Below are 13,891 nucleotides of genomic sequence, written 5' to 3' on the forward strand. Positions count from 1 at the left end.
AATGATCTCTTCCAGCTCATGGCTTCCCAGGTGGCGCGGGTGGTAAAAGAACCTGCCTGCTAACGCAGGAGACTAAAAAGCTGCCAGTTCGATCCCTGGGTTGGGAAGATCTCCTGGAGGAGGAAAGCAACCCATTCCATGACTCCTGCCTGGAGAATTCAATGGACAGAGAGCCTGGTGGGCTACAGTCCATAGGGGTCTGTAGAGTCAGACTCAACGGAAGCAACTTAGGACGCAAGTAGGCACAATAATGCTTGATGCTTGACATTTAATAGGCACTCAGAGATGGGCTAAGAAAAGCCCTTTGCTTTACTTTACAAGTGACTTTGCTGAGTAAAGATCAGCAAAATGCCCTACAGAACCTACTGAGGACAGGTACACTGGTGCGAGGCTTCTCACCTTGGAGCCAATACTATTCAAATAGATGACTCCACAATGAACGAAACAATTTTAGAAAAGTCATAATGGTGAGATGATCAAGGGGGACGTACTTCACACACAGCAAAAATTATTAGACTGTCTCTAGGATGCTGCAGTAAGCACTGCCTGGCAAGCAGAGCCTCCGGACCCTTCTCCTCCAGTTGAGGTTGTTTAAGTTGGTACCAAATAGGTAAACATGGGAGAAATGGAAGTTATCTTCGCCTTGAAAAGACTTTTCCATGCTTCCTGCGTAACTTTCTCCCAAGGTGGTGAAACAACTGACTTTACATGAACGTTCATCAAATCATCACAACCGTGAAGTAGTTATTAGTAACTTCCACTTTTATTTTCAAAGTGGAGCTCAGAGAGGCTAGGTAACTTGCTCAGGGTCACACAGTTCCTCAGAAAGAAGACATGTCTGACACCCTCGACACTTTACAAGTCCTTTCACATTTGTAAGAATTAGCCACTTCTCATTAAAGAAGGCCCACCCATAGCAGGCAGACAAAATGATGGACCCTGGGACTCCTACTCCATTGAAAGCCTGCTTTTGAATAAGAGGGATAGAAAAATCCTGTTTTCACATAATTCCGAAGGAGATTAAACAACTTTTTTTTTCACTGCTGCTGCTAAGTCACTTCAGTCATGTCCAACTCTGTGCGACCCCATAGACGGCAGCCCACCAGGCTCCCCCGTCCCTGGGATTCTCTAGGCAAGAACACTGGAGTGGGTTGCCATTTCCTTCTCCAATGCATGAAAGTGAAAAGTGAAGTCGCTCAGTCGTGTCTTTTTCACAGATGTTCCTTAAAAACCTGTAACTTTCTGGAAGTGTTTGTTCTCCTTGGACCAGTTGGGTGGGATGCCCTCTAGAAGTGATCCTCATCACCAATATGCAACTATTTCTGAGTACTTGCAACCTGACCTTCCCTGGTGCCCCAGTGGTAAAGAATCTACCTGCCAATGCAGAAAACGTGGGTTTGATCCCTGGGTTGGGAAGATCCCCTCGAGAAGGAAACGGCAATCCACTCCAGTATTCTTGCCTGGGAAACCTCGTGGATAGAGAAGCCTGGTGGGCTTTGGGCTATAGTCCATGGGGTTGCAAAAGAGTCAGATACAACCTAGTGACTAAACAACAACTTGCAAACACATTGACAATTATTTTTGCCTCTTTAATAAAGTCTCAGTTTAGTAAAGTCTCAATTTCAGTTTTATATTGCAAAATGGTGCTTTAATACAGTAGGTCAATTAAGGAAAAAAACCACAGAAATCAGAAGAACATTTTTGTGACAAGCCTCTTTATCGGGGTATCTCCCTTTACCCAAGGTGGTGAAACAACCGACTTTACATGAATGTTCATCAAATCCTCACAAGTAGTTATTAATTTCCACTTTTATTTTCAAAGTGGAGCTCAGAGAGTGTAAGAACAAAAGTTCCAAGTTAACCACGTCACTGTTTTATTCTCACAATAGGGTTTTTTTTCCAACTCCTTTGAAATTTTAGACTTCTATGTAAATATATCCTTCTACATTAAAGCTATTCCCCAACTCACAAAGACTCCACTCACTGTTAATTTCTATGGACACATTTTCAATCACTCATTTTAGGCACTATACAAAAATCCCATCTTTTTGTCAGCAGTTAGAAAGAGAACCTAAAGGCTCTCAAAGGACCTTCCACCAAGTCACCAAAAGAAAATCACCAATATCCAAAACTTTTTAAAACAATAAAAATTTGTTTTTCAAAAACGTATTTACAGACTGAAACTCCAAATTCTACAATGCCATCAATGTAATATACAAGAGCATACAAAGCCCTAGGAAAGAGAAAAGTATTTCATTACAAAATATTTGTGATCAAGAAAATATCGCTTAACTTTAAATAAAGAATAGGAAAAGTGACAGAAAAATAAATATATTTAAAGATGTCCATTTTCACAAATAACAACAAAGTACACAGATAACAAAGGAAGCTAAAATATGCAGGAGCTTCAAAATGACTCTAGCAGCGCTTGCGTAAGTCTGTTATACAGCAATGTTGTTTAGACTCCTCTCGCTCAGTGTTTGGTTATAAAAATACAAAAAGAGACTCGAGAGAGGAAGATTTCAGTGAGCTGGAATTCATGATACGATGAATAGCCAGTAGACAGGGACTGCGCTATAACCCTGGCCTCTTGTTGCTAGCAAAACCATTCCACCAAATAACCTAAAATCCCCTCTTCCCCCACTTCTGGACAAAGGAATTCTCAGTTACCAACACAACATTCCACCGCGAACAAGTAGTTCCAGTTCTAACAGCACTCTTGGGAGCCTCAAGATAAAATACTGTGTTATATAAAAGTTCAACCCCTCTTTTAGTCACTGTGAATTACATTAACCCAGAACTCCTTTTTTCCTCTTAAATCCATTTTTGCACTCACAAATGTATGATCTGTCTGATTCTGCTTTTCTAGTCCTCTCTCTCTTCCCTCCAGGCGTCTGTTGGTTTCTGAAGTCCTTGGAGATCTCCTTCAGTGCCAGCTCCAACCTGCAGCATCCAGGACCAGCCCTGGCCGCCTCCCCCATCTGTCCTCCTATGTTCCCTACACCCCACTGAAACTCCAGAACACAAATGCAATTAGGCAGAGGGTATACAGTGTATCCAAAGTAGTTAAACTCATTCTGAAGACTTTAAAGAGTGTCCTAGAGGACTTTTCAGTGAAAAGATATTGTGTCAACAAAGTCTTGTAAGTATGAGCCAAGCTTTCAACATTTATCACCAACTCCACTGTAAAATATTGCACATGATACTCTGTCTTTTCCTTTAGTCTCTACAGGAACAAAACAGAAAAAAAAAAAAAAAAGAAGAAAACAAAAAACCCAACCACATCTGTTCAGACACCAGAGTAAGTCTAACTTGAAAGTAAGATGCCTGAAGCATGTACTCGCTCAAGTTCAAAGAAACACTCGAACAGGATGAAACCCAGTACTGAAGGGCACTATGGGAGGAATGGCAGCCTCAGTCACAAATCCTTGTGACCAGGGGGGACTGGTCCGGCAGGTATAAGACAGGTGGGGAGCCCACACTACTTGAAGGGCTGCGGAAATGCGCGTCAAAGGAGCTCGGTGTGATTCCAACTTCACCTTTCAAAAAATCATCTTCCTCATCTTCTACCACCTCCTGCATAAAAACAGAGATTACAAACAAGATTGCAAGCAGCAGTTTGAAATGCTTTCAAGAATTCCTTTCCTCAGAAATGTGCTACTTCTGGAGAAAAAAAAAAAGTGAAAGAAAAAAAAAATCTTCATTTTGAAGGCTCCCTCTGGTGCATACCTCTTTATTACAAACCATTCACACAATTGCTCATGACACATTGTGAACATCTCTTTAAAATATGATTTTTTTTTTTTTTTAAACAGATTTTAAGTTCAAGGAGGACAGGTAACATGATATATCACTCTTGCTCAATCTAACGTAACATGGAATAAATAACCACCTTCCTCAAATGCAAAATTTAAAGAAAGAATGAAAATAAAAAGCATTCCAATGGTAACTTATGAAAAAGAAAGGCATATTAAATCTGATTTTTAATGAAGAAATGAATGTGCCACAAAGAAACAGATGGTGACATTCCTATCTTCAGCACCTATTTATGAAGACCTACAAAATTAGTGTGAACTTCTGGGGACGTTTCAGCAATAAGCAAATGTGAGACTGTTTCTTGGTGGTAAAGATCTAAATTTGTTAAGCTGATTTCTAATTATCCTTCACGTCCCAGAGTCAGCATGTGCACTATCTGGTTTGAACAATTCATTAAAAAGCAAGCAGGACTTCCCTTGTGGTCGAGTGGTTAAGAATCCGCCTGCCAATGCAGGAGACACAGGTTCAATCTCTGGTCTGGGAAGATCCCACTGCTGTGGAGCAACTAAGCTCTCGTGCCACACCCACTGAAGCTCGCGCCCCTGGAGCCCATGCTCCGCAACGAGAGAAGCCACTACCATGAGAAACCCACACACCACAACAGAGTAGCCCCTGCACATCGAAACTACAGAAAACCCACACAGCAACAAAGACCCAGCACCGCCAAAAATAAATACATAAATCTTTAACAAACAAACAAACAAAAAAGGCAGATACTCTTCTCATAAGAACATAACCTGCATCTGGTGTTCCGTAATGGCTGAATGAACAAATACAGTATTCAAATGTAACAATGCCTTTAACTCTTTTACTGTGATCTATAGCCATATAGGAGATTCCCAGAAAGTGTATTGAAATCACAACTTTATTTACCTTTTTAATCGGTTTCTTAAACTCCTGAAGCTCTTCTGCACTCATGTCTTCCCATACCTGATAAAGAGGATCGATGAATTTCTTTGACCTGTCAAAAAGATCACATTTCAAAATCAAGTTAAATAAATACTAACAGCAAAAGTCATATACTTATTAGCTCTTTTCTCACAAAATCCAAAATGAAAAAGTAAAAACTATAACTCAAATAACAGTGTCCAAAAATATCCTATGCAGGATCTGTTAACATGGCTCCTTCTTTGTAAGAGCACATCCACTCACAAGAGATGGAGTATTACACCTACTATTTCTCATCTTTTCATTTCAAGTGAAAACTACTTCGACTGTGCAAAGATTGACAGTGAGTTATAGTATGTTCAAACTGAAGGTGAAACTCTTATTCTAGAACTTCCTTTGCTGCTAGTTATAGACTGTCAGAACAGAAATTCTGCTTCCTTATATACATGCGAAGCTAAGACTGGCCTGAGGTTTTCTCTAATTACCCATCCAGATAAATCACCTGGCATTTGCTTATATCATGCAAGACTATGGGATGTGGTCTCTAGAGGAAGGAACGAGTCATTTGGGAGAAATTTATGCGCAAAGAAAAGGCAGCATCCTCCTTCTCCAGCCTCTTTTATGTTCAAACCAACAAGTTTCAAGGATGACAAAAACCCCTTGGTATCAATCTGGGCTCCTACTGAGGTAGACCTCAGCAGCCTCAAACCGGCTTCTCCACACTGGGCCTGGAATACACACAAGGAGACCACGAGACCCTATCAAAGGCTAGAAGAGCCACGCACGACAAAGAAACCCTAAATGCTGATCCTGGGAAAGGCATATACACACCACATTTAAATTCACCACTGAAAGGTCAACTGTGTAAGACTCACCTCTTCAGCACACAAGGATCAAAGGGGAAGAAGGTGTCCAGTGGGTTCGTGCAGGTCTGCACCGAGTCCCCCCCAGCAGTGTTTCTGATAACGGGCAGCATCTGGCGGTTGTTCCTCTCAATGAGGGTGTAGCAGAAGACGAGCTGGTATTTGCTGTGGAACAAAACCAACACCGACAGAAGCATTCCAGTGCCACAGTTACTCTGTATGGACACGCCCATTTCTGGGTGACAACCACCCCAACACATAGACCTTACTGAACATAACAAATGCAAGAAAAAACAGCATAAAGTAGAAAGTAATCCTTTTTGGGAACAGTCCTCTGGGCCTACTATTTACAATTGGCAAAGGAGGACGAAAATGTACTATCACTTTAAGAATATGAGAGTGGGCTTAGATTATTAATAGGCACCACTCACTGAAAACGAATGGGTTCATGGTAATTGTTATAATTTACAAAATTATGTAGCCGTCTACTTATTTTTACTGTTTGTAAGAGAATTAGTGGGTTGGTGAAAAAAAGGGCTTTGGGTTTCACTGAGAGAAAATACGCATTGTTGATGGAGAGACTTGGCTACTGAAGAAATTAAGATGGGTCCTAAGGAAGAGACATGGGGTTTACTGAATCACAACCTCAGAAAATGGTAAAGAAAGGAATAGAGAGTGAAAACAGTTAAGTGGACAGAAGACCTTGCAATAAAAACCCATGGGACCAAGACACGGTCAATCCCTCTGTGGGTTATGACTTAGCAATTCACGATCATTCACTGGGCCGCTTCTTTGAGATGAGGACTTAGCTCATTTCTGCTAACTCCCCCGGCTCCCTGCTTCCCTCCCACGGTACTCATTCGGGCATCAGTTCTCAGGTCATTACTGCAATCTTAAGTACCATATGGCTGTTTCGGTTCCATTGGATCACATTTGACTCTTGGTGGGAAGGTAGTATGGCAAAACTGCACTTTCCAGTATCTGGTAAAACCGAAGGTGTGTACTTGTATCACCCAGCAACTGTACTTCTGGGTGACAGGAGTCTGTGCCTGTGTGCCAGGACACACATACAACCATGTTCCCAACACTGGAAAACTAAGGCAGCTTGCTGCTGCTGCTGCTGCTAAGTCGCTTCAGTCATGTACGACTCTGTGCGACCCATAGACGGCAGCCCACCAGCCTCCCCCGTCCCTGGGATTCTCCAGGCAAGAACACTGGAGTGGGTTGCCATTTCCTTCTCCAATGCATGAAAGTGAAAAGTGAAAGTGAAGTCGCTCAGTTGTGTCCGACTCTTCGAGACCCCATGGATTGCAGCCTTCCAGGCTCCTCCACCCATGGGATTTTCCAGGCAAGAGTACTGGAGTGGGGTGCCATTGCCTTCTCCTTAAATCCCAACAAAGAATCGATTTTTTAAAATTACAAGAACATTACACAGCAGTCAACATCAAAAGACAGCCATATGGGTCCACATGGTTAACTCAATAAGTATGCAGAAGCAGCAGCTACAGAATAATACTTAAGATCCTTGACACAAACCTTTATCTCCACCTCTTGCTTGCAGCCTCCCATCTTACTCCTTACCTCCGTTGCTAATCCCAGCCCCAAATCTCCAGCCTCTATGACCAGCCTGCCCCTCATCTGCAGCCTCCACTCCCACCCACACATACTCTACAGGCAGCAGCCTCTGCCTTGCTCCATCCATCCTTATTCTTCCAGAGGCTATCTTCCTGCAACATGCTAGAAACGTCCACCCGCTGGGCACTATTGCTGGTTGGTTTCTTATTTTTCTACTATCATTTTTGAGATCTCAGGAGAGAGCGAAATCCTTAGACTAGATACCCACTGAAGGAAAAATGAGGCTGTTGATGTCTAGGGGAGCAGAAATTATCCTTGTCTTCTAATAGCACCATCTGTTGAGCATTTTAAGCTACGATCTGACTCCATGGACAGAGGAGCCTGCAGGGCTACAGTCCATGGGGTTAAGAGGAGTTGGACATAACTGAGCGACTAACACTTCTTTCTGTCCTCAATATCCTAATTAGAGGCCCAAGGTCTCCAATTCACTTTCTACACAAAGCAGGATAGTTCAGTGAATGCTGACAAAGGAGCCAGCCTGTCAGCATTCAAACCTTAGCTCTGCCACAGTCTACCCATGACTTCTCCCAAGTCATTCAATCTCTCTGTGACCCCACCTTGTCATTTATAAACAGCGGTTAGTAATACAGTCATAAGACAGGTGAGTTCTGTGTAGAGTGCTTATCGGAACTGTGCTGGGCACACAACAAACGCCATGCATCAGCTGCGGCCACAAGGCCCCCACTGAACCATCTCCCTATTTGTCGGATGTTTATCTCATGTCCAGTCTATTTTTATTACTATTACAGGAGTCATTCTAATAAACATAAAACCTCTTGGCTTGTGAACTTACTTCAAAGTGCCTGAGCTTCTGCTGAATGATCCTCTTTAGATTAAAAAGCAGTAGCAATTTCCAATGCCACCAGAAGTATAAAAACAACACCTTCAATGCAGTGTTTTCTGCAGGTATTGGGTTACTGGTTTTTAAATGTCTTTTTGTTATGAATTTTTTAAAGTAATATCACAGAAATTTAATGGAATTTTACAATACTAACATAAGTTTACTTTTAAGTAACTTCCAGAAATAAAGCAGAAAGAACTTACTTTGTGATTGCAGCAAAAAAGTTAACAACCGAGGGCAGGCAAATCTTCAGAGGATTCAGCTGACTCATCACTATCCGTTCAAAATTTAGACTCTGAAGGTACGTCAAACCTTTGATTAAAAAACAAACAAAAAAATTTTTTAAAAAGTACAAACACAACAGTCTAAGCAGCACTCATTATTCTATATATATATTAAAAAAACTAAATTTTAAAAGGGTATTTGCACAAATGCTTTATAGGTTCATGTAGATATTCACATAGTGCAAAGCCCAAAGAACATCGTTTATCTCAACCACACGCATTTACGACCAAACCAACTTTTCTAAAGAAAAGAGTTTACTCTTTTAAAGATCCAGGAAAGTAAAGATACATTCCTAGTGGGCTATGAGCTTATAAGACAATTTGGAACTCAGACACATGCAAGCTCAGCACGTGCTGACTGCAGAGAGGGAGACACAGACCATTGATCCAACTTCTGCTAACAATCATGGAATCATCAAGCAGCTGAGGAGCACAGTGAATTCTCCATTCCCTCGAGGCAATGACTGTACAGAATGGAATTTCTCCTTCCTGAATTCTATCTACCTATCTATCTATATATATACACACACACACCAATATGACAGTTAATGAAGCCAACAGCAAGACTTACACAACTTAAATTATCAGTAGAGTTGAGCCTATTTTTCAAGTGTGCATTCACTGTATTTCGGGGTTTTTTTGTTTTGTTTTTATAACAAAACTATGGAGGTAGATACTACTGTCTTGGAATCAATGACTATACTTCTCTCCTATATTAAAAAGAAGAACCCCACACTTATTCTAAGAGGTGCGCAAACCAACTTGTGCCTAAGTATATTTTTGTTAGGAGATTCTTTAATGTATATATTTTGATAAAAGTGACTAAAAATGCAATAATGTAAAGGCTTACAAGAAATAGATCCTCTTTAACTAAGACTCTTAGCATTTATTTTTACAGAGAAAAGCACTGATTTTACTTACCTTGTGATAAAATCTTGTCCTACTACTATTCATACACCTATTTTTAAGCCCCCTATCTTTTTAGTAGTAGTCATGGTATGAGACAATGCATGTAATGCAACATGTACAAGCCTCAGTTTAGAGCTGTGATTCTCAACCAAAGGCCACAGTGCCCCCAAGAGAACATCTGGTAGTGTCTGGAAGATAGTTTTACTTGTCACAACAGAGGACGAGCAGGGCTAGTACTGGCATCGAGCAGGTAGAGAGCGCGAGATGTTGCTGGTCACCCTATTATATACAGGACAGCCCCCACAACAAAGGATTATCCAGCCTAAGGTATCAGCAGTGCAGAGTCTGAGAAACTCTGGCTTAGAGGAAATAGCCTATTAAACCATTTGCGTTATTCATGAAAATGAAACCATTTAAACTGACTTAACTGATGCTGTTCTTGGGGACTACCTTCAACTGTAATACACTAACCCAAGAAACAAGCTTCATCTGGTAGACTCAAATTTTAACTCTTAGAAATTAGCAAAACTGAAAACCAGTAAACTAACTCAAGTCTTTGGATACAGGAGCATATCTGGAACGACCTCAAGCTTCAGGGTCACCCTCACCTGGTTTTAATTTCTCATCCTGCCAATAAGTTACTTCCCTGGGGTTTGGTCTCGTCTGTAAAGCAGGGTTGACGTCCGCAGTTCACTGGGCCGTTGCAAGGATGGGATGGGATGGGATAGGATGGGGGCAGCATAGGGGTGGGGGCTGAGGATCAAAAGCACCGAGCCCGGTGCGGCCACAGCGCAAGTGCTGAGCCACATCTGACAACGACTCCTGCTGCCACCTTCTAAAGCGGAGCTTCTCAATCACAAATCCATCGACTGTTAAAAAGGTGGCTTACGGGACTTTTAGGGGCCCACAAGCTGTTAGAAATTATTTGTAAAAGCTTGAGTGCACATGCAGTTTTCTAACAAACAATTTTTGTCAAAAAAGTAATTAATCTTCATTCTGAAGGATAACTAGTACATAGGAAAATCCAGTTTCATATCCATCAACCCCACATCACTGACCTTCCTTCAGGTTTCCACTTAAAAGCTGCTTGTGTCTAAAAACAAAAGTGTAGAACACAGCTTGGCAGGCTGAATAAAATGGTCCATGGAGAGCGACGTCACAAAATGCCTTTGTTCCTGAATCCTGGTTATTAAGGTATACGTGCAGCCAGTTAACCAAAAGATCTAGGCATGATTTTACAGTACTAGAGAAAAGAAAAATTCAAGTCAATTTCACTTGCTTCATAACACACTAGAGTGACACAAAAACACACAATTGCCTCTCATTGCAAACTCAGAAAAGTCTATCCACTGGCTTCTTTATCTATTACCCATGGGCACAGAGGAGAAGCAAGCAAAGGAAAGGATGGGCAGGTGGAAGGGCAGCCTTCCATTACAAAGTCAAGAATGTGGACCTTCCATGACAACAGGAAGGCCCCTAAGGCGGCCTAAAGTGTCAAGAGTTGGAGAACAGTTTCTCCTGGTCAACTCAGAAGGGCTTTTCCTATGGCCTCCCAGTCCTCTTGAGGGAAAACGGTCAGAGAGGAGGCATGTCTACCCACATCTCAGAAGAGAAAAACAGCCTGGCTGACTTCACCATCCCCTGGGGGTTCTGATGAAGTCCTGTGGTCAACAATTTAGGGCAGAATACCCAGACAGCTTTTAGTTGTCAGGGAAGAGTTTTTAATAGCGTTCTGGCCCAAGGGTATCTTCATGGATCACTAGAAGAAACAGGCCCAGCACTGGCCTCCTAAACAGATCCATTACCTTCAAAGGGGATTTTTTTTCTTCAGCTTTAACAGATACAATTGATTCGGAATGCAAATGAAAAATGACAAACCTATAAAAAGAATCAAAACAGTATACAACACTACACCATCCACGAAGACAAACGGCTCTTCATGTTCAAGTGCAACGATACAGATGACACAAGCTTTGCATGTGAGGTTTTACAGTTTAAAAATGAGACATTTTATTCTGAAATTGCCTCTTGGAAATATAAACATCTTGCATAGAGTACAGAAACAAATTTTTCACTTTAAAGACAGGCCACAAAAATAAGGCAGTTACTTCTCTGACTTGAGACAATACTATATTCTTTTTTAAAGCATGATAAGAAAAGCACTTGGAAAATCAGGTTACTTACATAAGAGGAATAAATTTAGCTCTTGCCAAAAAGCTCCCAATATAATTTGCAGCAGCTTGCCTGATGATAGCAGGATTATTTGGATCCTGCAATTTTTTCCAGAGATGTTCCAAAAATGCTTCCGCAAATCCCTATAAAAAGAGAAGGTGTTGGTCTCCTCTTTTTCTAATGCTTCAGATATTCTAGCTAGCAGAATTCTAAGATTTTTAACTCACCAACATGGGAAAGCTCCAGTATCTCAGTTATACTGCTAAATAATGAATAGGGTCATCATGGTTCTTATTTTGAAAACACTCTGAGATAATACTATCAAAAACAAAAGGCATTCCCCAGCTTTAAACAATTCAATGGATGCCCAGACCAGCTGAGCATCAGACGTAGGGCTTTGGAACTCCACACATCAGGACAGGACTCTAGGATCCAGCAGTCTGTAAAAGCTCTGTTAAATGAGAATTCTCTGGCAGCCCGGGGGTCAGGACTCCGTGCTCTCACTGCCAGGGTGCAGCCAAACATAAATAAACAAATAAAGCTCTATGACTCTGATATTTAGCCGTGACTAGAAAGCAGTGCTTATCCACACTCACATGGGAATCCCTCTTGCCATACCCTCCAGACTGCACATAACAAACTTAACCAGAAACAGAAATGAGGATTAAAGTACAGTTGATATTTGACTAATTATGCCAACTGTAGGGGAAAAACTGACCAATTCACCTTCTTTTCAGTGAAAAATGCAACCTCCAACTTCTCTCAAAGCTTTTCAAAAGCTACTAACATATGCTTTGGGGCAGATTGAGTTTAACCTTCCTACCCATGACCAGTACTCTCCTAGACTAGAACTAGGAAGCTATGAAATAGTGCAAAGAAGACTCCTGTGTTCTTTTGTTTTGCTTTGTTCTCAAAATAGAAAAACAAACTCTTAAGTTTTAAAATCCTGGATTAAAACTTTAGTTTGGGCTAGTTAATATCAAATGAAACAGAATTTAAAAAAATAAAATTGCATACTGTATATGAGGCTTTTTAAAATTGGAATATAATTGCTTTACAAATGTGTCCATATGAGAGTTTAGTGAAGGCTCGAATGAAAGGGAAGGACACCACCTAGTGGACCAAACACAGGATGACGTTTTCAGAGCACAGCTTCGGGTGACAGGCAGCTATGCCCTCTCCTCCTTCTACAGGTTGAGAAGGGCTTTCTATTTCACTAGAGGCACTAAGTAAAATGAGCTCAAGACAAAGAAATAGTCAATTCATGGTCCCTCTTCAACATTTCCCTTCACCCCTCATTTTTTAAGGAAAATTTGGGGCAAGAGTAACAAAAGCTATGATAACACAAATGACATACTCACCAATTTAAAGCTACAGAGGTAAAACATGAAAAACTGCACATGGCAAGAGGCATGGGTGGGCAACAGGAGCTTGTCAAAGATGGTTATGAGATCTCGATACAAATCTTTTGTTTTGTTGTTATCAATCTTACCTGTGAAGAAAATTTGGCATTTCAGTTTATTTATAAAGACATTATTTTCAAGCCACCAGTTTCATTTACCACAGTTTTAAAAAGCAAACAAGACCATTAAGAAATACTTCATCCATGAAGCTAATGGGGGGTCGGTGGGTGGGGGCATAGGATGCCATCTTTATCTGGCACAGAGCTTCCATTTTAATTATAAAAATCCAGGACTGGTAAGGAAGTGGGCCCTTATCTCACACACACCACTGTGATTCTACACATTGGAAAATCGCCATTTACAAGTTCTACTGCTAGGAATTTATCACAAGCAAACAAGTGACAATACAGGTATAAGTATGTTCATTACACTGTTACTTATAATGGCAAATAAAGCAGGGGGAGGAAAAAAATAAGGAACCAGTTAAATCCATATGATTAATAACTATTTTAGAAGAACCGTGAATTGTATGAGAAAATGTTCGTAAGAGGTAAAAAGGGAAGATTATAAAATACTACATATCGTGTGATTCCCCCGGAGAAGGCAATGGCACCCCACTCCAGTGCTCTTGCCCGGAAAATCCCATGGACAGAGGAGCCTGGTAGGCTGCAGTCCATGGGGTCGCTAAGAGTCGGGCACATCTGAGCGACTTCACTTTCACTTTTCACTTTCATGCATTGGAGAAGGAAATGGCAACCCACTCCAGTGTTCTTGCCTGGAGAATCCCAGGGACAGGGGAGCCTGGTGGGCTTCCGTCTATGGGGTCACACAGAGTCGGACACGACTGAAGCGACTTAGCAGCAGCAGCAGCATGATTCCCCAAATCCATTGAGAAAAACACATACACCCATGCAAATAGAACAGAAAAAAAAATGCTAATAATGGTTCTCCAAATAGGAGTGTGACCATATAAACTGTCTTTTTTTAAAAAATCCTTTCCTGTATTTTCCAAATCTTCTCTAACCAACATGTATTACTTTTATAGCAGCAAAAAAGTTAAAGTAGTAACTCTCAACTCAG

At 41.1% G+C, this 13,891-nt stretch overlaps 1 protein-coding gene across 1 annotated transcript in view; it reads right to left on the reverse strand.

Moving 5' to 3' along the window:
* Positions 1-1,568: 1,568 nt before the first annotated feature.
* The window catches only part of RRN3 (RRN3 homolog, RNA polymerase I transcription factor), a 28,135-nt gene continuing 15,812 nt past the window's right edge, over positions 1,569-13,891 (reverse strand). Inside the window, exons 12-18 of the mRNA XM_006049757.4 lie at positions 12,770-12,900; positions 11,421-11,551; positions 10,295-10,479; positions 8,247-8,355; positions 5,580-5,732; positions 4,690-4,777; positions 1,569-3,576 (exon numbers count right to left, since the gene is read on the reverse strand). Of these exons, the coding sequence (XP_006049819.3) occupies positions 3,415-3,576; positions 4,690-4,777; positions 5,580-5,732; positions 8,247-8,355; positions 10,295-10,479; positions 11,421-11,551; positions 12,770-12,900 (959 nt within the window). The 3' untranslated portion in view covers positions 1,569-3,414. The remainder of the gene's footprint in view (positions 3,577-4,689; positions 4,778-5,579; positions 5,733-8,246; positions 8,356-10,294; positions 10,480-11,420; positions 11,552-12,769; positions 12,901-13,891) is intronic.

Source organism: Bubalus bubalis, chromosome 24 (genome assembly GCF_019923935.1).
Source record: "Bubalus bubalis isolate 160015118507 breed Murrah chromosome 24, NDDB_SH_1, whole genome shotgun sequence".
NCBI lineage: Eukaryota > Metazoa > Chordata > Mammalia > Artiodactyla > Bovidae > Bubalus > Bubalus bubalis.